The sequence below is a fragment of the Furipterus horrens genome, unplaced genomic scaffold (genome assembly GCF_987537825.1).
Source record: "Furipterus horrens unplaced genomic scaffold, mFurHor1.1.pri manual_scaffold_12, whole genome shotgun sequence".
Lineage (NCBI taxonomy): Eukaryota > Metazoa > Chordata > Mammalia > Chiroptera > Furipteridae > Furipterus > Furipterus horrens.
This window is the reverse complement of record NW_028327182.1, coordinates 58,363,336-58,389,506: the sequence shown is the minus strand read 5'-3', so window position 1 is coordinate 58,389,506 and position 26,171 is coordinate 58,363,336. Positions and strand designations below refer to the sequence as shown.

The 26,171-nt window shown below is 36.2% G+C and overlaps 1 protein-coding gene across 2 annotated transcripts in view; it reads left to right on the top strand.

Moving 5' to 3' along the window:
* Window positions 1–4,293: 4,293 nt before the first annotated feature.
* Window positions 4,294–26,171, top strand: part of NALCN (sodium leak channel, non-selective) — a 413,720-nt gene continuing 391,842 nt past the window's right edge. For both annotated transcript variants that reach the window (XM_090258917.1, XM_090258918.1), the window contains exons 1-2: window positions 4,294–4,437; window positions 16,729–16,911. In XM_090258917.1, the coding sequence (XP_090115043.1) occupies window positions 4,330–4,437; window positions 16,729–16,911 (291 nt within the window). In that variant the 5' untranslated portion in view covers window positions 4,294–4,329. The remainder of the gene's footprint in view (window positions 4,438–16,728; window positions 16,912–26,171) is intronic.

Below are 26,171 nucleotides of genomic sequence, written 5' to 3'. Positions count from 1 at the left end.
TTAATGCACACCCAAGAGGGTTACAAGAAGAAGCATTGATCTGTAGTGTTGCAATACCTCACCATTAAAGAAAACTGAATTTATTAACTTTAATTTGGTCAAGAGAGCGTGGGAATGACCTCAGGAAAGTATATGCCAACAGAAGTGAAATATAGCTATCAAAGAATATAAAACTGGATTTTAACCACACCAAAGTACCTTTTCTGCCTGAGTTACCATTAGCTGTTTCTGAGTAATGCAAGGTTTATCAATGAACATATTGTAACTGTGCAGCCTCATCATACTATTGAACTATTTAAATACAAAGTATTTTTGATGAGTGTGAAAAAGGCACTGGAAGCTGTGCTTTTTGAATTTAGTACGGTGCTTTATAAAGGACACTTCTGTAAGTAGAAAGAATATTGGGATGTAAATATGTAATGGTGATAAGGCTAAGAAACACAGAAGCAATTTCCTATCAAAATAATAAGCTTACCTAAGATACTTAAATACCCCTGCTGTTCTTTATCTGTGGAATAAAAGGTTTGATGCACTCTGTTTTATTGATTCAACATAAATGAATGTGTAAAAAACAGTATTTCCATATGTAAGGGAAAATTATTATAATCAGTTGCCTCAAATTAATTTTGGACTCTTTATATGTTTGTAATTTGCACTTATTTTGTTACTTGCATGCTTTATGTAATATTTAATATTATTAAATTAATCAAAATTTTAGTGATTCAGGAGCTAGTTGTTGAGTTTTAATATATGTGTGGATTAAACAGGTTCCAGCAGAGTTTGGATAGATCGTTTTCTTGGACACTTTGATTTGGTGGCAGTTTTGCAGTGGATAAAATCATGATGAAAGTGGATGACAACTAATGTCATTTGATACAGCTGCACTATATTGGTGGGCCAGATAATAGCCAGCAGGGAGATATAAAAAATAAATAAATTCTTGTTGTCTGCTTCTAGAAAAACAAGTCCATAATCATTGGTTTTGTTTCAGGTAGGATGTTTATAATAAAAGGTCCATGGCATTCATATGTGAAAGTGTCACATTTATGCATCAAATATTTTTCAGATTATAACTTAGGACCAAGTTATAAGAACAATAAATGGCCATTCATAAGTCTCCACTGGCTCAGTGAAAAAGGTATTAAGACTAGTGGCTTAATAAAATTTTCTTATATCATTTTTGAACAACATTGTGAACTCACTGTTTCTTTTTCTCCTCACCCAAGGACATGCATATGGATTTTAGAAGGAGGGGAAGGAAGAGAAAGAAAGAGAGGGAGAGAAGCATTGATGTGAGAGAGAAACATCAGTTGCCTCTTGCACACACTCCAGCTGGGGACTGAACCTCCAACCCAGTCATGTGCCCTGACCTGGAATCGAACCTGTGACCTTCCTGTTACAGAATGATGCTCAATGAAATGAGCCACACAGGCCAGGGGGTCAGGGCTGAAGCCACTCTTTACTTCCTGTGTTGTGTTGTGTAATCTTAGAGGATTTCTAAAAGAATCTGTGTTCAGTTTTGGGTACATAAGAGACTGTCATCCCAAATTGAGGCCACCAGATGTTTCTTCCCACACTAAATCAGAGAACATGCTTAATTTGAATATTTTGCATGTATTTACATATCAATATCAAGAGTCCCTAACTCCAATTATGTAAAATATGATTAATTAGAGCAGCCTACAGCAAGCCTGTGTTTAAATCCAACATTCAGGACAAGATAGCCTGGAAATACCTAGCACATATTAAAGCAAATTAGCTTGATTTCTTCTGGGTATAGGAGGGTTAGGCAGGTGTACCTACTTAAGTGCATCGAGGAGAACATAGATGTAGAGGCAGGTGCTTAAACATAGGGAATCAAATTCAAAGTCTACAGTATTTGTCCTGAGTTTCTGTGTTGTCTTTCCCAGTGTAAATTGAAATTACACATATTATAAACACATTGTTTTCATCTTCTGCCCCTCCAGGATTGTCCTTGGTTAGGTTTCTTTCTCTAGTTACAAGGAGCAGCAGATAAGAGTGCCAGTGCACCTTCCTGGTGTTAAAACTATTGGCATTTTCTTGACTTGGCATCTTCATGGCTACGTGCTGCCTCTAGGACCTAACACTTCCTTTACCTGCTTTTATTTTTTATTTATTTTTATTTATTTATTTTATTAGCTGACCATATAGACCTGGGTTTATTTCTGGGCTCTCTATTCTGTTCCATTGATCTATATGTCTGTTCTTATGCCAGTACCAGACTGTTTTGATTACCGTGGCCTTGTAGTATAGTTTGATATCAGGTATTGTGATTCCTCCTACTATGTTCTTCTTCCTCAAAATTGCTGTGGCTATTCGGGCTCTTACTTGGTTCCATATAAATTTTTGAAGTATTTGTTCTAGGTGCATGAAAAATGTCATTGGTATTTTAATAGGGATTGCATTGAATCTTTAAATTGCTTTGGGTAGTATGGACATTTTAATGATGTTGATTCTTCCCATCCATGAACATGGTATATGCTTCCATTTATTCTTTACCTGCTTTTAGAAATTCTTCAGTCCTTAACATCAGCATGGTCAGTGATAAACCCTTTATATTTTGTAGTCAAACAGAGCTTCTTTTAAATTTCAAGTTTACTTGGGTGGCCTTCGTCAAGTTATTAGCTGTCCCAATGCTGGAGTTTCTACTGCTTTCATAAAAGGACAAGATGTTTCCTTTCTTCTGCTAGTTGTAAAAGATAAATAAAATGCCATTGAAAAGTGCCCCAAACATAGTATATATCTAAAGAACATTTACTTATTTTCTTCCTCTAAGACTCAATCCAGGTGTTAATCAAATGAGAAATGTCTCTGTGGGTACACAGTGTTATCAGGCACCACCTGCCTTTACATCTCTTACATTTGTTTGCTTTTTGTGTCCTAAAAGCCAGACATACATTAGGTCCCCTTTCTTCAATGGCTGCTGGATCATGGTGGATGTTAACAGTGGCTAAAGGAAGGTGACATAGAGCAAGATGTAGATGACTCAGAATTGTGAAAATTTAAGTGCAATCAGGCATCTCATCTCCCTCATCAATGTAATTTGGGTTTACTTAAGCATAGCTGCAATAATTGATATAATCACATAATTCATAAAAGAAAAAACACAACTCAATTTACAGCAGGTTCTGCCCCATGCTCTCTGGCCCACATCCTTTATGGCAAGAACAAAATTGGGAGATCAACTTGGGGACTGTCTTTGGAAATAGATATCTGTGAGTGTCACATTAAATTAGCCTGAGGGAAAATCCTGGGAAATATCTGAATATTTCATCTGGATTAGTCAGCTATGCTCTGGCTAGACCACCTTTAAGTGGAGGCAGCTCTAGGTGTATGACTATAAACCTCAAAAATTTTCTACTATTATGTGTACACTTAGAGGCAAAGCTATTTACCCCAGTTAATGTAGACCAGCAGTGTCTAAAATGGCATGCAAACTGTTTATGAAGTGCACAAGATGATCTATTGGGTTGAGAGAAAAACAAGTCAAGTTTTTATTGAAATTGATTTTTACTTCATTCTTTTAAAGCTTCTATTTACATATGTTTATTATATATAGTACCCTGGCTGGTTTGGCTCAGTGGATTGAGCGTCGGCCTGCGAGCTAAGTGTCGCTGGTTCGATCTTCCAGTCAGCTAAGTGTCGCTGGTTCGATCTTCCAGTCAGGGCACATCAGAGAAGGAAAACTCTGATTCCAAAAAACCTCCGCTGCCTTGCGGCATACCTCTTCAGGGGAAAGGCTAAGGGAGTAAACCCTGACAGAAAATCCGGAGCCGGAGTCCCTAAGGCGGTTTGATGTTGTAGTCAACACCGGCAACTCCTGCGGTGCACCTGAAGCCAAGCTGTATTGACTCCGTCTTTCCCTTGGATCCTTCAGCTGCGAAGAGAGGGGGGGTCTGCTGCATGGGCAACAGCAGACCCTCCATATCACCCTGCCCAGGCTCTGTAGCTTCAGCTTCACTGGAGAGGACACTCCAGCGTCATCGCAAGATGTCGATTCAACACGGGAGGAGACAGATACCGTGTCACTCCCGAGTCGGACTGCACAGCCATTCTCGGCGGTGCAGATAGACTCTTAAGAAGCTACACCATCGTCTCTCGAGACGGACGGCTGCCGCCGCCGCCGCCGAAGATTATATACAGTATAATGGGATGTGTGTAATTAACATATGAATAGGCATACATTAGGCACTCATTTTTGTTTGTTTTGTTCTGTGATCAAGGTAAAAATGGGTTAGGTCACTAACACGACTCTCTTTCTTTTCCCAGACTGCTGTTTTGTACTCACTCACCAGAGCTAACTTCAGCATGCTCAAAAGGAAACAGAGCTCCAGAGTGGAGGCTCAGCCAGTTACTGACTTTGGTCCTGATGAATCTCTATCAGACAATGCTGACATACTCTGGATTAACAAGCCAGTAAGTTTCTTTTTTAAGTATGGTGAAGCACGTGCTGATATAAAGGAAGTTTCATTCATATATTCAAAACTCATGTACCTTTGGATTTGAAATGCGTGTTTGAGTGCAGTAGAATATGGATGAATCTAGGAGTCTTGAAGTTGAGAACAACTGAGATAAAATAATGAGGTTCTGCTCTGAGTTACTCATGCAGGAAGGTATGGCAGGTGGTCTCTTCTCTCCTCTTCTGTGCATGCTGTCCCCACAGTCACCCCATATAGAGGTAATGCCACTTCACAGCCTGATCCAAAACTGAAGTCCCACATGAGTGACCTCTTCTATCATGCTTTCTTTACTTGTAGCTCTCAACGTGCGTGAATCTGGAAGGAGAATATCAAATGTCTGGAATTAAAGGTCTGCTTTTGAGTTGCAAGTTTTGAGTAAAAGTAAAGGTTAATGAGATAGTGGATAGTGTCTCTGAAGAACGTTGTAAACTTCTCTGTCTAATTAAGCTAATGGGAACTTGAGGTGAAGAGCTGCTATACCAAGTATCATTGTATATTAGACAGGGTAGCACCCCGAGCTAAGGCAGAATGGCATATTCTTGGGTCTTGGAAATGCAGTTCTACGAGCCAGAATGGGATCAACTTCATTATGTGTCAGAAATTATGCTGGGTCAAAGGACACAAAAATGGAAACAACATGGTTGTGACTTATCACTATTTCGCAGTATGATATATTTTTTATTTATATACAATACACATTTATACTTATATACAAATAAAAAATAGGGTAAGTGGAAGCTGAAGTAAGGACATGAACTGTTAACTCTCATAGTGCTTGTCTTTCCCTTGACCATGGTAAATATCACCTGCCTTGGTCTCCCTGACCTTTCAAATCTTTCTTCATCTAATCTACCCTCTAGACTACTTCCCTAGCCTGCTCACATTTCCTTCCATGTTTTCATTTCTGTTCATATTACCCTCCAGCTTTATAATCATTGAACCTTATCTATTACCTACTGTTGCAAATTAAAATGCCTTAGTATTATATTCAAGGCTCTTTATCTTCTGATTCTAGCTTACCCAACAACTATCCTTTCCTAGATCTTTATACTATCCACTTGAGCCACATCAGTGACTTCCTGCTCCTCCAATGTATCTGGCCATTGCACATTGTTTCCCTTGCCCAGAGGCCCTTTCCTTGCAACTCTGATGTGTCAAGCCCCTCTCATTCATGAAGGCCATTTCAGTTATCACCCCTGCCCCCATCCACTCTGAAAAGTTCCTCATTTAACCCTCTTCATCACAGGCAGAATATATCTCTTACTTTTCCACTTACTTATATTTATATAAGTATAAATATATTATGTATCAATAAAATATGTTGTATATCAAATTATAAAACAGTGATGAGTCAGAACCTTCTTGTTTTCATTTTTGTGCCCTCTGCATAATTTCTGACACAAAGTAGGTCTTCTAGTTGTGTTTAAAGAATTGAACAGAATAGAGAATAAAGCACTTGCTAATTTTTCTTTTTTTATTATTTACTTGTTTTTAAATTGCTTTTCTATTACAGTAGTCCCATTTCTCCCTCATTGCTCCCCGCCACCTAGCCCACCCTTTGACCCACAGTCAATCCCCACCCCGTTGTCTCTGTCCGTGGGTTATTTATACTAGTTCCTTTACTAGACCCTTCCCCTATTTACACCCCTTCTCTCCCACCCACCCCACCCGGCACCCCGGATAACTGTTTTTCTGTTCCTTGACCAATTTTGTTCATTTGTTTGTATAGTTCCTTAGTCTCCTGCATTAGGTGATACCATATGGTATTTTTCTTTCATTACCTGGCTTATTTCGCTAAGCATAATCTCTCTAGTTCCATCTGTGTTGTCGCAAATGACAGGATTTCCTTCTATCTTTCTGCTGCATAGTATTCCATTGTGTAAATGTACCACATTTTATAAACTACTCATCTACAGATGGGCACTTAGACTGTTTCCAGCACTTGGCTGTTGTAAACAGTGCTGCTATGAACATAGGGGTGCATAAGTTGTTTCGAATTGCAGTTTCAGAATTCTTCAGGTATAATCCTAGCAGAGAAATTGCTGGTTCAAAAGGCAGTTCCATTTTTAGTTTATTGAGGTAATTCTTTTTTTTTTTTTTGTATATTTTATTGATTATGTTGTTACAATAGTTCCAGTTTTTCCACCTTTGCTCTGCCCTGCCCAGTATCCCCCTCCCCCAGCAATTCTACCCCCCTTAGTTCATGTCCATGGGTCATGCACACAAGCTCCCTAGCCCCCCCCTTTCCTATATTCTTTTCTTTTAAAAATTAATTAATTTTAATAACAATAAAAAATAACAATCCCTCCCTCTCAGACTTAAGACCCTTTATAATCTTATAATGGACAATGGTTGAAGGTCTCATGCTCCTCTAGCTGCTTCAAGCTGGACATGGTCATCATCCTACCTATCCTGGGTCTAGAAATCCCTAATAAGAGTGAGGGTGTGGAGGGGAGGGTGGCTTTCCCACATGGGGAAGGATCTTGCAGACTCCAGATGAGTTGACTGGCCCTGGTCCACGGCATGCTTGTTTTAACAGGCTGGCATCCTTGTTGTATTCTGGGGCAAAAGATTTGGCAATAGGGTTGAAAGACATCATTCAGTCCATAACCACTATACGAAAAAGGCAGGTATTAATTTTTCAATGTCCCATATTAGGGGGTAAAAAAGAAGGCTCTTTGGAGGAAGGTATGCAAGGTATATCACACCTGTCCAAAACCCTTTTGCCCACTATACTTAGTTTGGGCTGAGGGGAATATTTTAGGTTTCCCCCTCTCAGACCTCTGGGCCCTTTCTGTCCAAGCCTTTAGGATAAAAAAGAGAAACCAGTTTTAAAGTGAAGCCCACAGACCACCCCATTCTTCACCAGCCCAGCCACTTGGTTCAGCCAACCGTTGAGTCTCAGGAGGCAGCAATGCAAACAGGATTAAGTGAGACCTATATGTACAGAAAATCACTTAGGTAATGAGATCATAGGCTTATGCCCTATGAAAACAGAACACACATGTTAATTTACGCAACATAACCCACAAACCAGTCCCTAGATCTGCAAGACTCTTTTATTGGAAAGACATCCAGTCGCAAGGCATTTCACATTCTTCTTGCCTGTAAATTAAGCATCTTTGATGATGTCACAAACCTAGTTTAACTTTCAAATGAAAACAAACTTTAAATGAAAATAAACTTTAAAGACAGTTAGCAGCACTACCTTATAGTCTACCACTGAACATTGTGGATTTCCTTAAATTGCTATTTTTCTCCCTAAGATTACCCTCCTTGTCATTAAGGGGACCACATTAAGTCCAGTTTTAATTTATCCTGTTCATTTGCATAAACACAACAAGAGGAGCAAATGATCACATGTGATATTTATGTTGCCTTTGCTGTACACTAGGAACCTTTATGCTGACTGTTAGTCTGCTCTTCAGGGCACAGGAGCTGAGCCACATACCTGGCATTCAGCCTTGCCTGTAAACATCTGTCTTTTCCAAGTCCTTTGGGTTTTCAATTGTGCTTTAAGGTCCCTTCTAGCCATCTTTTAAGAAAGCAACTTTTGTTCCTTCCCTGGAAAGATTGCCATGGATCGCACAACCAACCAAGGTACCAGGCCTTTTTTCTTGTGGGCTTTTATTACCTTCGAAACTCAATCCCAGTTCCTCAGGGCTTTTTGGTAACAACCAGAGCCCAAGCATGTCTCCTTTAGTCATGACATTCCAGTCAAAGTCATGGTCAACAAAACCTCTATTAACAACTGGTCTTACTAAGTCTACGCAAAGAACCTTATGTCGTTGCCTCCTTCTTCTGGAGGGTCAGGTAGGGAGAAAAATATACAATGTGAAGGAAAATCTTTGTCCTTCAACTATTCACTAAAATTGCATTTCCATACTTGACATTTTCTTTTGTTCACTGTCCTGCATGTGAGGTTTTTTTTTAGGGCAGGGAGGTGTTTCCTGGCTCATTTATTAATTTATTTTGCTTTCATTTTTTTTTTTGCCCACTAAAAATTTTTGTTTGTTTTTCTATTACAGTTGTGCCACCTTTCTCCCCACTGCTTCCCCGCACCTCACCCACCCCACCTCCCACAGTCAGTCCCCATCCAGCCGTCCACATCCATGGGTCACCTATACATGTTCCTTGACTAGAACGTTCCCCTACTTACCTCCTTCTCTCCCTCCCCTCTCCGCCCTTGTCACTGTTAGTCTACTCCTTATTTACATACCTCTGATTCAATTTTGCTCATTTGTTTGTGTTGTTCATTAGTTTCCTGTAATAGATGATAGCATAAGGTATTTTTCTTTCATTGCCTGGTTTATTTCACTAAGCATAATTCTCTCTAGTTCCATCCATTGTTGCTGCAAATGGTAGAAGTTCCTTCTTTCTTTCTGCTACATAGTACTCCACTGTGTAAATGTACCACAGTTTTTGATCCACTCATCTACAGATGGGCAGTTAGGTTGTTTACAGCATTTGGCAATTATAAATAGTGCTGCTATGAACATAGGGGTGCATAGGTTCTTTTGAATTGGTGTTTCAGGTTCTTCAGATATAATCCTAGTAATGGAATTGCTGGTTCAAAAGTCAGTTCCATTTTTAGTTTTTTGAGGAAATTCCATACTGTTTTCCATAGTGGCTGCAACAGTCTGCATTCCCAGCAGCAGTGCACCAGGGTTCCCTTTTCTCTGCATCCTCTCCAGCACATGTTGTTTGTTGATATGTTAATGAGGGCATTCTGACTGGCGTTAGGTGGTATCTCATTGTGGTTTTTATTTGCATCTCTCTGATGGCTAGTGATGTTGCGCATTCTTTCATATGTCTATGGACCCTCTGTGTGTGTTCTTTGGAGAAGTGTTTGTTCAGGTCCTTTGCCCATTTTTTAATTGGGCTGTCTGTCTTCTTGGTGTTGAGATGTGAAAGTTCTTTATATATTTTGGAGATCAATCCCTTGTCTGAGATATCATTGGCAAATATGTTTTCCCATATGGTTGGTTCCCTTTTTATCTTGCTGATGTTTTCTTTTGCTGAGCAGAAACTCTTTAGTTTGATGGAATCCCATTTGTTTATTCTTTCCCTTATTTCTTTTGCCTTAAGAGTTGTATTGGTGAAAATATTGCTACATGGGATACCTGAAATTTTCCTGCCTTTGTTTTTCCTCTAGGACTTTTATGATGTCATATCTTACATTTAAGTCTTTGATCCACTTTGAGTTTATTCTGGTGTGTGGTATAAGTTGGTGGTGTAGTTTCATTTTTTTGTACATCCCTGTCCAGTTCTCCCAACACCATTTGTTGAAGAGGCTCTTTTCACTCCATTTTATGTTGCTTCCCCCTTTGTTGAATAGTTGACCATATAGACCTGGGTTTATTTCTGGGTTCTCTATTCTGTTCCATTGACCTATATGTCTGTTTTTATGATAGTACCAGACTCTCTTGATCACAGTGGCTTTATAGTAAAATTTGCTATCAGGTATTGTGTTTCCTCATACTGTGTTCTGTCTCAAATTGCTGTGGCTATTCAGGGTCTTTTCTGGATCCACATAAATTTTTGAAGTGTTTGCTCTAGATCTGTGAAATATATGTCATTGGTATTTTAATAGGAATTGCATTGAATCTATAAATTACTTTGGGCAGTATGGACCTTATAATGATGTTGATTCTTCCCTTCCATGAACATGGTATTTGCTTCCATTTATTTGTATCTTCCTTAATTTCTTTCTTCATTGTTATGTAGTTTTCTGAGTACAACTCTTTTATCTCTTTGGTTAACTTTATTCCTATGTACTTTATTTTCCTTGTGGCTATAGTAAATGGGATTTTTTTTTTTTTTTAGTTTCTCTGTCTGATATTTCATTGTTGGTGTACAGAAATGCCTTTGATTTTTAAATATTGACTTTGTACCCTGCTATTTTCCCAAATTCACTTATTATATCGAGTAGTTTATTAGTGAATCTGTAGGGTTTTCTGTGTACACTATCATGTCATCTGCAAATAATGACATTTTTACTTCCTCTTTTCCAATTTGGATGCCTTTTTTTCTTTTCTGTTTTTGACTTCTGGCTAGAACTTAAAAAACTATGTCGAATAGGAGTGAAGAGTGTGAACATCCTTGTCTTGTTCCTGAATTCAGGATGAATGCTTTCAGTTTTTATCTATTGAGTATGATATTGGCTTCAGGTTTCTCGTATATATAGCCTTTAATATATTGAGGTATGATCCTACTATTCCCATTTTTCTGAGTGTTTTCATCATAATTGGGTGTTGTACTTTATCAAATGCTTTTTCTGGATCTGTTGATATGATCATGTGATTTTTGTCCTTCATTTTGATGATGAGGTGTATTTCATTTATTGATTTGCAGATATTAAACTATCTTTGCATTTTGGGGGTGAATCCCACTTGATCATGGTGTATGATCTTTTTAATATGTTGTTGTATCTAGTTTACCAATATTTTGTTGAGGATTTTAGCATCTATGTTCATCGGCAATATTGGTCTGTAGTTTTCTTTCTTTGTAGTGTTTTGACCTGATTTTGGGAATCGGGTTATGCTGGCTTCATTGAAAGAGTTTGGAAGTCTTCCCTCTTCTTGGATTTTTTGGAATAGTTTGAGAAGGATAGGTGTTAGTTGTTCCCTAAATGTTTTGTAAAATTCGCCTGTGAAGCCATCCAATCCAGGGCTTTTGTGTGCCGGGAGTTTTTTTATTACTGTTTCAATTTTACTTTTTGTTATCGGTCTGTTCAGGCTTTCTGTTTCTTCTTGATTCAGTTTTAGAAGATTATATATTTATAGAAATTTTCCATTTCAACTAGGTTGTCAAGTTTCTTACCATATAATTGTTTGTAGTAATTTCTTACAATCCTTTGTATTTTGTGATATGGTTATGATTTCTTCTCTTTCATTTCTGATTTTGTTTATTTGGGTCCTCTCTCTTTTTTTCTTTTTGAGCCTGGCTAAAAGCTTGTCGATTTTGTTAACTTTTCAAAGAACTAGCTTCTACTTTTTTGATTTTTTGAATTGTTTGTTTAGTTTCCATGTCATTTATTTCTGCTCTTGTCTTAATGATTTCCTTCCTTCTGTTCTTTCTGGGCTTTGTTTATTGTTGTTGTTCTAGTTCTTGTAGTTGTAGGGTTACATTTTTTATTTGAGATTTTTCTGTCCTTTTCAGGTAGGCCTGTATTGCTATGAACTTCCCTCTCAGGACTGCTTTTGCTGTGTCCCATAGGTTTGGGGCTGTTGTGTGTTCATTATCATTAGTTTCCAGAAACGTCTTGATTTCTTCCTTGATGTCATTGTTAACCCATTCATTATATAATATCATATTTTTCATTCTCCATGAGTTTGGATGTCTTTGATTTTTCTCCTTGAGTTTGATTTCTAGTTTCAAGGCATGTGATCTGAGAAGATCCCTGATATAATTTCAGTCTTCTTGAATTTGTTGAGGCTTGTTTTGTGTCCTACCATGTGGTGGTGTATCTTTGAAAATGTTCCATGTGCACTTGAGAAGAATGTATATTTTGCTTCTTTGGGGTGAAAAGTTCTATATATATCGACTAAGTTCATTTGATCTCGAGTGTTGTTCAATGCCTCAATATCTTTGGTGTTTCTTTGCTTCAAAGGCCTGTCTATTGTTGGTAATGGGGTGTTAAAGTCCCCTAGTGTGAGTGCGTTGCTGTTGATATCCTTCTAATAGTCTTCTAATGTATTCTTCATATATTTGGGTGCTACTATGTTGGACACACATATGTTTACCAGGGTTATATCTTCTTGATGGGTTGTTCCCTTAAGTATTATGAAATTCCCTTCTTTGTCTCTTTTTATAACTTTTTCTCTGAAATCTGTTTGGTCTGGTATAAGTATTGCTACTCCAACTTTTTTTTTTTTTAATGTACATTTGCTTGGAATACTTTTTTCCATCCCTTCAGTTTCAGTTGTGTAAATCTATTGTTTTGAGGTCTGTCACTTGTAGACAGCATATATTTGGGTCATGTTTTCATATCCATTCTGTTATGCTATGTCTTTGATTGGAATATTTAATCCATTCACATTTAAGGTTATTATTGACTCATATTTATTCATTTCCCTTTGTACCTGTGTTCCTCTCCCTCTCTCTTTTTCTTCTTTTTCTTAAAGCATTCCCTTTAGTATCTCTTGTAATGCTGGTTTGTTGGAGATGTATTCTTTTAGTCTTCATTTATCTGGGAAACTCCTTATTTCACTTCCATTTTGAAAGAGAGCTTTGCTGGGTAGAGTAGTCTTGTTTGTAGGCCTTTGTTTTTCATTGTTTAAAATTGCCATTGCCCTCTGGCTTGTAGTGTTTCTGTTGAGAAATGAGTTGATAGCCTTATCATAGCTCCCTTGTATGTTATTTGCTATTTTTCACTTGCTGCCTTTAGGATTATCTCTTTGTCTTTGAATGTTGCCATTTTAATTATGATGTGCCTTGGAGTGGGCCTTTCTGGGTTCATCTTCATTGGGACTCTCTGTGCTTCCTGGACTTGATGATTCTCTCATCAAGTTAGGAAAATTTCTGTCATTACTTTTTCAATCAGGTTTTCTATCCCATGCTACTCTTCTTCTCCTCTTGTATCCCTATGATATGGATATTGTTTTGTTTCATGTTATCGTTCAGTTCTCTTAAACCCTCTTCATTCCTTTTCCACTTTGTTGTATTGTCTGGGAATTTTTTTCTACATTGTCCTCTAACTCACTGATCCGATCCTCTGCTTCGTTTAGCCTGCTTTTGATTGATTCTGTTGTGTTCTTCAGTTCAGAAATTGTATTCTTCATTTCTTCCTGGTTCTTATAGTTTCTATGTCTTTTTTTATGCTGGTGTAGTTCTCTGTAAATTCCTTGTAGCTTCCCTGGAGTTCTTTGTAGTTTCCCTGGAGTTCTTTGTAATTCCTCTGGAGTACATTGTAGTTTTCTTTGAGTTTGTCAAGTTCATTGAGCTTCCTTATAACCATTCTTTTGAATTTCATGTCTGATAGTTTGCTTACCTCTGTCTCATCTAGCACTCTTTCTGGAAATTCCTCTTTTGCTTTCATTGGGAGGTTGTTTCTGTGTCTCCCCATGTTGGATGCTTCTTGTTTGTTTTTGTTTCTTAGATTTGTCTGCTTTTATTTCCCACCTTTGTGGTATGAGATTCAGTATAGGAGACCTGGGGTATTCAGTGGTGCAGTCTCTTTGATCTCCTGAGCTTGATGCTCTTGGCATGCCCTTTATGCCATTTGTTTAAGCTGTCTGGTTGTATTTCAGTTACTCTTTAGTGTAACCTTTCCTCCGGCTAGTTCATTGAGAGTCACTCTGCCCACCTTGTCTTGAGTTCTTTTCTGGAGATGCTGTTAAAACATAAACACCCCACCCAGGCAAGAAACCCACACCCTCTAAAATATCCCCCACCCACAATCACACTATCAGCAGCAAATGAGCCAGTATTTATATAGATGTAAAGAGGTTAAGACTATTGTACTATAGGAAAAACAGGTAAGAGTTGTTTTAACAGATAGAAAGGTGATTTTTGAGAGGGAAAATGGTAAAATAATAATAGTAGCAAGTAGGGTTAGGCCATGTGAGACAGTAATATTTACATTTATGTTGAAAAATGGAAGAATGCAGAATGAAGTGAGAAATTAGAAGTGTATAGTATTAGGTTTATATAGCAGTTATATGTTATATATTTAGTGCAAGAGGGTGGATAAACAAAGCAGACAAACAAAAAAAAATAATTAAGGAAGAAGAATAGAGGGAGAGAAGGTAGGAAACAGATTAAAGAAAGAGTTTTTCCCCAGTACAACCTTTGGACTGTGTCTTCTTTTCCTGCATCCGCCCCTGGTCAAAATTCTATGGGTTACAAATCTTCTTTTCTGGCTGGCTGGCTGTGAGGAGATCTAGCTGGATTCTGAGGCTGCTATTCTCCCACTCATGGGCCTGCCGCAGCTCTCTGCTGTATGCCGCACTTAGTTGAGTCCCCTCCCCGCTGGTCCTTCGGCACCCTCAGCCTTCCTCAGGCTTGTCTAGCAACACTATTCTGCTGGTGAGCCAGTGCGCATGTCCGTAGTCCCTGCCCAACCTCGAGTTCTGTCTCCACTCTTCCTCCAAAAAAGTCTCTGTGTTGCCTTCAAGCTGCAGCACCAGCCTGGATCCCTACCTGGCAGAGCCTTTTTTGTGCACCTGAGTGTATCTCTTGCCTGCCTGGGGTCCCTACTGAGTCTGGGGTTCCGCCACAGCTTTTCTGTATAGGCCCCTCTCCACTTATCAGTTCTGCTTTTTTTGTGTGGTGGATCCTTGATGCGAGTGCCTGGGGAGCAGGCTTACCAGCCCAGGGTTTCCAGCCAAGGGAGTCCCAACCTAGACTCAGTTCATATAGTATATCACAGTCTGGGCTGTTCACTGTCTTCCCACGCCTCCAGCTGTTTTAACCAAACCTTCCCGCTGACTTCCTCGGAGACTTTGCTAGTCAGGGTGCTTACGGCAGGAAGAAGTTTCTAAGTAGATCCCAGCTAATGAGCTGGTCAGTAGCTGCCCCTTTCGAGTGCATTGTGGAAGAGGTGCTGGGCTGGGAAGCCCAGTGACTCTGCTTGGAGAGCGCGGGCTGACCTTTCTGCCCTCTTTCATGCCGCTCCCACACTCCTGTCCTTGTTTGCCCTATCTGAAATCCATACTCACTCACTCCACTCCGTGTTTGTACTCCAAGTCTTTCCACAATGGGAGCAAGCAGACAACGCTGCTACTTACTCCACCTCCATCTTCTTCTCTCGCTAATTTTTCTTAGTGTCCACTACATTCAGAGCTTTCTGATTACTTCTAACAAAGGCAGTATTATAGACATAACCTCGGAAGCACTAACTAAAGTAATTAATATTTAACTAGAATTCATACTTTAAATTTGAAACAGGTTTGTTGTGAATGAACCCTTCTTTTAGAGCTCTTTTGTGTAATTAGATTCTTTGTGTTGGAGGTCCAGATGGGGCTAAATTCATACACTAATGTTTATTGAAGACTTTCAAATTGCATGAAAATTATATTAACTTTTAAAATAAATTTAACTATCATTGACTTTATGGTATGATATTAGTGACAAATATTGTAAATATTATAGTTGTCAGATTAATATTAAAACCCACTCACCAGCCTTCAAGTGTCTGAGTCTCCTCAAAATCCCGACAGTCTTTTCTGTTTTATATCTTGGGTCCTTGCTAGCTTGCATAGCTACAGAAATCGTCTACTACAAAAGTAAAACAGCTTTTTTTCCCAGGGGGAATGTCATGTTAAAGGATTAATATGATAGTCAATAAATAACATTTAAATTATATTTAAAAATTATCTACTATGATTAAATAGCAATATTAATTGTGTAGGTTTAGCATAAAGATGCTATTTTTTTAATCCTAGGTATTTATTTTATTACAAAAACAGTGTATATGGGTAATTGTATATACTACACATACATAGGTGATGCATACACACACACATTTATTTTTAGTTTCTACTTCTTTATGTTGGGGTTAAGGAATATCTTCACACAGCATATGGACTGCTAGAATGAATTGTACAGAAACTTATTTTCTTTATCTGGGTTAAATTTGTATAAAACATGTTCTCCCCCCAAAAGAGGAAAGTTCATTTATTATCTTTGAAAATGTAGGATGATACCAGATTTAAAGAAATATTTTTATATAAGTATGTTACATTTAAGATACATGTGGAAAGAAAACCCTACCTGTGGGAAGTGTTATGTATGAATTCATTTTAAAAAGCATTTGTGATTTACAAAGAAAGGCCATTATGCTAGATACCAGGGAAGTTATAGTAAATATAATATGATCTGTATTCTACGTGTTCATAGTACATTAAAAAGTATAAAAGTAACATTATATTGTTTCTATATGAATAAGTTATTAACATATATTTAATTGAATCAGAATCTCTCTGTATGGTGGACTGATGCTCTGGACAGTACCTAAGGTGTTGGGGCAGACTGAGCAGGTTCATTTCTTAGGCTTTGGCTCTCATTAATGTATGACCACAGAAATGTTTCTTAATCTTCTGAGTCTTAGTGTGTTCATGTGGAAATGAGGCTGATTTGAAAATTAAATGATGTAAAATATGTGAAATATTTTATATGTATGAAACAGACATACTGGTGAAATATTTTAATCTCAGTATTATGTTTTCCAAATGGTATGATTTATAATACAAGTTCGAGATATCATTTTACAGTGCCAAATACTAATGTTGCACCATGTTTGCAGTGGGTTCACTCTTTACTGCGCATCTGTGCCATCATCAGCGTCATTTCTGTCTGTATGAACACGCCCATGACGTTTGAACACTATCCTCCTCTTCAGTATGTGACTTTTACTCTGGATACTTTATTGATGTTTCTCTACACAGCAGAAATGATAGCAAAAATGCACATCCGAGGGATTGTCAAGGTAAGAAGACTTCCATTGTTATTTCAGTGAAAGACCAAAATGCATTGAAAATCTAAATTGGTATAGTAATAATTTCAGTAACATGAAATATCTCTTTATTTGATCTATACTGGTCTTTTTAAATGGGTTTTACTCCAAAGATTAATAAAAACATGATGCACAAGAATATTTAAAAAGTGAAATAAGCTGTGTAAGGCACAAAGTCTTAGAATATCTGGAAAGGAGCTAGATGGCCCAACCACCAGCTTTGTGAAGGCCAGAGTAGAATTTATAATGCCACCTATGGGTGACCTAGCTTAAGATGAGGCACCTGTTGATTTATGGAATGTTGAATAATGTTATGTTATAAATATTACAGACTGATAATATTTAGCATGAGGTCATTAGCTTGAATAATTTTGAAGATATAAAAGCATAAAAAGAAAGGACTTGAGATGGAAAGGAATTATAAGACTCTGAGAAAAAGAATGTGTAGCATGAAATTGCCACAAATGGGAAACAAAAAAATGAGTAAATAAAAGAAAAAGAAAAGGAATGAAATCTCTTTCATGGGCTATCTCTTCATTCTGTAACACTAACCTTCATAGAAATTAAATAAGATGACACTATCTCATAACTATTTCACATTGTGCAATTGGGTGCACCTGATAAAAGAGGTAAAGGATAAAGGAGTGAGGTTGGAAATTCATCTACAGATGCGTTTACTAATCACTCCAGTGCTGTTCTCAAACGAGTTTGTTACAGCTTGATTTTCCTTCTTTGATCTTATTGTCATAGTGGGCTTTTAAAGAAATAAATCTGAAAGAGCCTGAAGTACTTTGTAGTTTATACCAGTTTCCTAGTTCTGCAGTAATAAATGACTATAACCTTGGTGGCTTGAAACAACAGAAATGTATTTTGTCAAAGTTCTGGAGGCCAAAATTTCAAAACAAGGTATCAGTAGGCCATGATATCTCTGAACATTTTAGGAAAAAGCCCTTCCTTGCCTGTTCGTAGCTTTCAGTGGCTCCTGGCAATCCTTGGAATTCCTTAGTTTATCAATGCATCACTCCAATCTCCACTCTGTCTTCACATGACCTTCTTCTCTTTGTACATCTGTGTCTTCTTCTTTTAAGGACACTAGTCATTGGATTAAGGGCCCATCATAATCTAATATAATCTCCTCTTAACTAGTTATATCTTCAAAAGACCTTGTTTCCAAATAAGGTTACATACTGAGTTTCTGAATGGACGTAGTTTGGGAGGACACCATTCATCCCCCTATACAATTAATTCCAGCTAGACACTTGAACAGCCAGCTGCTTGTAGTTATAAGCAGCTTTGAAAAAAGGTTTTCTGAGTTTTGTTGGGTGACTCCAGAATATTGGAGTGGTAATACAAAAGAAGAAATTTAATTAAGTATAGTAATTTAACCTGAAAGGAACCAGCAAAGCCACAACAATCCTGATGCAATTAATAAGAAACCAGTAAACTCAGAGACTCTCCCAAGAGGCAGTCATGAGTGCAGTAAGCATTGGCCCCAGGAAATGCATTATGGCTATAAGATGTGATACATAGCCCACTGCAAAAAGTGTTGATTCATGGGAGCTGTGGGCACCCGCCATGCCTCAACCAATGGATTTCAGCATGATTCCAAAATTGCCTGGGTCTTCCAAAAGTGGTAGGCTGGTTACTCTAAGCATTAGTTTTAGATATGCCTGGGTTTCAAAAATTGGTAGCTAAACCAGGAAGTCATCTTGGGGGAAAGTTTATCTTGTGAGAGTGATAGAGGTTATCATTTAAGCAACTGTAACTTTACCTTCCAGTATAACCTAGCCTTATTTTGAGTTCTTTGATTCCCCCGAAGGACCTTGGATGAACCTGGCTCATGTGTATATTTATCATTCAGACATTGGTTATCTCTGAGTGTTCTGGGTAGAGCACTTTGGGGTTGAAATACTATGTGTTGACTTTTATGAGATTCCAACTTGAATAAATAAAGACATGACATTTTCCTAGAATAAAAATTGTGTTTCTTAAGCTCTTTAATAAATTAAGACTTGGATTTCTCATCATAAAAATGATAGTAGGCTTTGCTTTAATTGTCATAGTCAATGATAAAAAGAGCAGAGGTGGATTTGATATAGAAATTATATTTTCATTCCAAATGAACAGAAAACTGAATAAACAGAGGTTTTAATAGTTTAAATTTTAGAAGTGAAAGCAATTTTTTAAAATAAAATACTTGATTTATGACTAACTTGTTTTCAAAATTATGTAAATGAGGCATTTATATATTTTCTGATGTTCAACATTTGGATGAGTTATTTACTAAAACTAAATTTTCTTTTAACATTAGATATTATTTTTCTGTTTTACATTTAGGTATGATTGAATTACATGCAATCATAATTCAGATTTTAACAAGATGGCATTTCTAGCTTTACCTTGAAATAATCAGCACAGCTTTATATCTCATTAAAGCTGGTATTCAGTGTTTAAATGCTCGCTGAGATTTAGGTCCAATATGGTTAAATATGAAGTTCTGAAGCAACTGGAAATGTATCATCTCACTAAATTTTCACCATTGTGGTCTTCCCAACAAAGTCATAATTTTATTGATATCATTTTTGTAACACATACTTCTGTTGACATGCATGTTAACACAGATGGAAAAGCACATGCTTTGAGATTGCATGATTGTATTTTAAAGTTAATTTATTTTCCCAGAAGTGAGACTGCTAGATCATAAAATAGTTCTACTTTTAATTTTTAGGAAGCTCCATACTGTTTTCCATAATGACTGCACCAATTTACATTCCCACCAACAGTGCACAAGGGTTTCCTTTTCTCCATATCCTCACCACCACTTATCTTTTGTTTAAAAGGTGTTAGATGTTATTTCATTCTGTTTTTAATTTTGTTTGCTTGATGGTTAGTGAAGTTGAACATATATTTGTACTTTTCATATACTTGTTAGACACTTGTATGTCTTCTTTTGAGAAATCTATTCAGGTCTTCTGGTCTCTTAAAATTGGATTATTTATTGATTTATTTTTTTGATATTGAGTTGTATTGTATGTGTATATCAAATTATAAAGTTGTGTACCTTAAATATATACAATTTTAATTGTCAGTTATATAATAAATCTGGGAAAAAAACTTAAACTTTTAATCAGACTTAGTTTTGGCAAAAATATATAATCAATTACAGGCTATTTAAATGTTATTGGCTTTGCATCTTTGTATTTGTAAATTCGCTTTGGTTTTATAATTGCATGAGAAATGTGTACATGTGTAGATATTTAACTTACAACATAAGAAAATACATTATCCCACATAGGAGCTCTATGATGATTTTTTAGTGGATGTCACATTACTCAAGATTGAGTTACTATGCTTTTATCAATTAACCTTAGTCTACATTTTTAGTATAATTTATTGATTATGCTATTAGAGTTGTCCCAATTTTCCCCCTTTGCCCCTCTCTGTCCAGTATCTTCCTTCCCTTTAGCAACTCCCCCTTAGTTCATGTCCATGGGTCATGCATATATGTTCTTTGACTTCTCCATTTACTTTACTATTCTTAATGTCCTCTTGTCTATTTTGTACTTAACTGTTATGCTTCTTGATCTCTACACCTTTTCCCCCATTCTCACCCTCCCCCCTCCACACTGATAACCCTCCATATCTATGTTTCTGTTCTTATTCTTGTTTGCTTAGGGTTTTTTTTTTTTTTTTTTTTTTTTTTTTTGCTTTTTAGATTCATTTTAGTTGTGAGTTGGTTGTCATTTTACTGTTCATAGTTCATAGTTTTGATCTTTTTCTTAAATGTATCCCTTTAACATTTCATATAATAAGGGCCTGGTGATGATGAACTCCTTTAGCTTTACCTTGTCTGGGAAGCACTTTATCTGCCCTTCCATTCTAAATGATAACTTTGCTGGATAGAGTAACCCTTGTTTTACATCACTTTGAATACTTCTCAGCTCCTTCTTGCCTGCAAAGTTTCTTGTGAGAAATCAGCTGACAGTGTTATGGGAACTCCTTTGTAGTTGTAACTCTCTTCTTTTCTCTTACTGCTTTTAAGATTCTCTCTTTATCTTTAACTTTTAGCATTTTAATTATGATGTGTCTTGGTATGGTCCTTTTGAGTCTAGCTTGTTTGGGACTCTCTGAGCTTCCTGGACTTGTATGTCTATTTCCTTCACCAAATTAAGGAAGTTCTCCTTCATTATTTTTTCAAATACGTTTTCAATTTCCTGCTCTTCCTCTTCTGACACCCCTATGATTCGGATGTTGGTATGTTTAAAGTTGTGTAATGAGACCCAAAATTTAAATCTGTCAACCCTTGTCGGTTTGCTCATATTTCACCAATTTTAAGACATACCCTACCATCCCCCAAACTCAATTTAATATTTCTAAATTTAGAGTGCATCTTATCATTGTAATAAATAAATAAATACATAAATACATTAATTAAGTAATTAATTAATTTTGGGTCCCATGAAAGGTGTATATATTAAGGGGAAAATGGGGAAGAGGAAAGTATTGATTCCATTAAGACTTTCCACTATTAAGAAGATAAATAATGCCAGGCAAGATTTAACCCAAAAGAGCAACAGGCCTTTACCTGCATTTGACACACTACTCCTTTTTGCAGGATTCATGGACAACTTAAATGTTTCCACTGGTACATGTGCAAATTCAGTATATTAGTTCTAGTTATGTAGTGATTTGGGAGCAAATATTTTTGAAAATGTAAATAGTGATTGTTTGTATAGTGAGAATTCAGATAGTGAGAGATAAACCTTTAGTGGTTTGTGAAAATGCTATAATGGTGGGTAAAAGAGATGTAGGAAGGAAGCACAAAAAATAATAAAAAATTCTGATTGGGTATATTATAAGAGTCTTGAAGAAAGAAGAATGTGAATGTCTTAAAGATGAGTAAATGTGGTGTATCACACGGGCGATGGGGCATGGAAGTAAAGGATTTCACACACAGAGAAAGGGACTACTCCGAGATACAAAGTCTTGGAACAGCCTTGTGCTTTGGAGACCTCTAAGTAGTCTAGGGTAGTAGATAGGAAGTGCACAGGGAGAGGATTCTGTGGAGGCAGGCCCTCCTCCACCATGGAGAGCGTGGTCAGTAAAGATGCATGGGGGATTTGAATCTGAGAGTGACAAGATCTGATTTGTATCTGAGAAGTTCACATATGAAGATAACATAATTGGTGCACTACAGGAGAGAGAAATTGAAGCAGAAAGTCCTTTTGGCAAGAAATATCTTTTAAAATTTTGTTAGAGGAATGTATTTAAGGATTTTACATATTTTATAATGTTTTCCAAGCTCGAAGGTACCTTCCAATTAATTCCCACTCTTTAATAATTTTTATTTTTAATTGTCCCTTCCACTAATTCCTGCTCTGAGAGGCATTCTAGCTACCCAGATCCTTTAGTGAGGCAAAAATAAACCATTTTGGAGATATATGTTTGTGATGCAGAGCATCGGCATATTATTGCAGACTGAATTCTTCAAGCAATTCCCAGTTGTCTACTTTCTATATGGCAAGGGACCTAGGTAAAAGTAGCATGCATCATCTGAGCACTATTGAAGTAATAAATAATAATGCTAAGACAATGACAGGCCCTGGGAAGTCAGAATCATAAATCATGGGCTCATAAAACTATATTAGTGTATATCACTTTGTAAACTACAAACTATATTTCTATAAATGTCTTTAGGTAAATTTGTCTCTCTGCTTGTTAAATACCTGGATGGCAATTTAGCTTCAGAAGGTTTGCCTTTATAAAAATTGACAGACAGCTCTTGAATAGCTCATCTCCCCAGTCACCAGCATACTAATTTTTGCCTGTAACTCAAGCACTTTCTGCCATCCATTTCCCATTGATACAACAAACAAATTAAAACCTTTCTTTCATATTTAAGGTGTTAAAACCTTTCGAGTACCCCTGGGCATTCGTGTGTTTATTCTGATTGCATATGTAGGAAGTAGCTAGAAGGGACAATTTATTGGCCAATATTATAACTCAGGCATTATACAGTAGGATTTTAAAACGACCTGGACATAGTTATAAATAGAATCATAGCAACCTTTAACCAGTTATGGTTGAGTCCTTAAACATGTAAACTGAAAAAGAGAAAATTTGCTGAATATGTCAGACACAAAATGTAATATGACTGTTTATTTCATAGTGCCAGATTTAAAAGTCTTTGTTCTAGTCATTAAAAAACTATTTTAGACTTAAAAAGTCAAGTGATTATGTATGTTTAATATGATATAAACTTCAAATCAATCATACTTATAGTTACCATATAAAGTACATAAAACTTGACCTGATTTCTATTTGCTTGGCATGTAGCTTTTGCTTATTTAAACTATAGTAATTCAGGAAATATCCAAAAGTTATATTATAATTTGTTATGGGATCTTTCATAATCACATAGGAAAAAGAGGTTTAACTTTAAGATACTACCTTGAAAGGTAGTACAAACATCTTTCCCTTTCTGCCAGTGGTAAAAGAATTATTTCTTTTTTGGAACAATACCAGAGTTTCAGTGAACAGATGGATAAATAGGTGCCTTCATAAAGCACATGAAGTGACCTCTTACTGTATGCATTGCAGTCCACAGAACCTCTCTAAAACATGGTTCATGTGCTTCTCTAATAAGTCATTTAGTATCTGCTGTATGTCACACACTATGCTAAGGGGTGGGAATACTCTCTGAAATTACCTACTTTAAACTCTCAAGGTGCTACTAATTTTCAGAACAGACTGAAACATTTACAATAGAGTATAGACTTTTTTAAATGCAACACCAAAAAATTACATCTGATAAGTTGAAGGGGCTAAAATATAAATATAAATTAATTAAGCCACCAAATGTGGATTACAAAGGACTGTTCTGTAAATTTCACAGTAATCACATCATTTATATACATGAGCTGAGTTGCCAGTTGTTGCATGATGTGTGAATTAAAACATTGATCTTAGGAAGCTGTGGTCAGATCAGAGTATAGAGGAAAAAATTGTCGCAGACTTGGGAGAATTTTTCAGGAAGACAAACAATGAACATTAGAGAGCAAAAGGTTATTTTTAAAAGATGGTAAAAATATGAGTGGTATTGATCTTTGTATTCCAGGACTATAATAATGCTTATTAAAGGTTTTTATAAATATTGAATTACTCTTGGGAACATAATCCAAAAAATAACATGCAAAATGTATGCTCAATGGATTATTTCACTATTTTACCAGAAAAGTAAAAAGAAACCAGTTCTACTTGACCATTACATACCACTTAGTGTATGGTAGTCTTGTTGGTTTGGCTACAAGTAAATGCCACTATGAATATCTGGAAAGTCTAAAGCAGAAAACACTGTGAACAAAGCAACTAAATTTACTTCCTAACTCAAAAATATTTTCCAGTTTTGCTAAGCTAGTTTCCATATTATGAAGTCATTTGAAATTACAATGTGCTTGTATGCTTTTGTTTTATTAGGGATCCCCACCATGGTGTCTAAAATATTTTAAAATAATCCATCCTTTTATATTGTTCAAAATAAACTTTGGATCAGCTTTGTGACATTAATATCCTTAGCAAACATTTGCATAGTAAATAAGAAAAAAAATTCAACCAATTTTGTTGTTATTAATATTTTTATATTCTGAATTTCTGAGGCCCAAACTTTTCAAATTTGACTTTATTTGTGACAACTAACAAAATGGTTTTTGTTAAGTATAAAATGTTCACCTTTTAAAAAAGTTAATTTTGAAAATCCATTTTTTAAAATGTAACACATGAAAATTAATCAATAGATACATATGGATATACCGTGAAAACTATGTTTCTCTTGGCCACTTCCATCCCTCTCCAGAGAAAATATCATTGTTTATCCTCACTTTTTACATTTTAAATAATCCTCAATCTTACAGAAGCTCCTCCTCTATCTTATTGAATATACTTCATTGCTGAAATATATTATGAGCAATAAAAGAGGTTAATTGCAGTGATACTACATATAACATTTCCAATGGAAAAAAAAATAAAATAATGATACTATTGAGAAAAATACCATATAAACTTATTCTGTTTGGGTGCCTGTGTACCCAGTGATCTATAATTATTATTTTTCCTGCCTAACATTTACTTTTAATTGTTCCTATTTTAAAAGAGTTCTCTGCTGAGTCTCATAAAATTTCAGTTTTTGTACTTGGATTTCTTTGTGTTTTTGAAAGAATTTTTTTATTAGTTTATTTGAGCCAAACTGACAACAATTGCCAGGAAGCAAAATCTCAAGGGGTTGAGAAAACGCTTCAGAAATGGCAATTTTACCACTTATTTTATACTCAGAATCAAAGAGGGAGAGGTAAGGAGGTTGGGAAATCTCTGGGACTGGATTAAAAGCAAAAGGAATAGACACATACTTCTTTTACATAGGCTAGTTAACAGTTAACATTTATAAACAATCACAACTATGCCTAGTTCTTAAAATAAAGGTGAAATGGTGTTTCTCTCTTTTTGCCTAATGTACAAGTGAAGGACACACTTGTTGAATGAAAGTCAATTTGAAAATATGCACTTATTTTTCTGCATAACACCTACCAATATTTTCTGTATATTTTACATTTAAAAAATTAACTGTTATGTAAGTAACATAAGGGCAGGAGTTCTTGTTTTGTTCACTCCTGTATCACTACTGCCTTGAACACTGCCTAGTTCATTGAGATATTCTGTACATGGAGTGAATGAAAGAATAAAGATATTAAAAAATATTTAATATATTAAGCAATTCAAGAAAATCTTCAAAGCACAACTTTAGTGGTATTCCATTATTTTTGGTTATTAATAAAAATTAGGGTCAGAAAATTATATTTAGATTATCATTAATTTATATTTTCAGTTAATTGTGTAATATATAAGGCAAATATGATACCTATGGTAAAAGATGCCTTGTGAGATTCTGAAGACAACTATAATCTTTAATTATTTTGTCTATATTTAATATGTGTGCATGTGTGTATATAACCAGGAGATCTTGAGATGTAGGTTTTCTCTTTATCAGGTTTAAAATACCATATAATGACCATAGCAGCTAATCTAATAGGGTCATTGTCCTCCTAGTTATCCAAACCCCAAGCCTTAGAGCTTACTTTCATATCTCTTTTGTGTCTTCTTAATGCACACCATGTTCGGTTGATTCTCTTGGCACTGACAAAATTATTCATGCATTCATTTGGGAATTGACATTGTTTTCT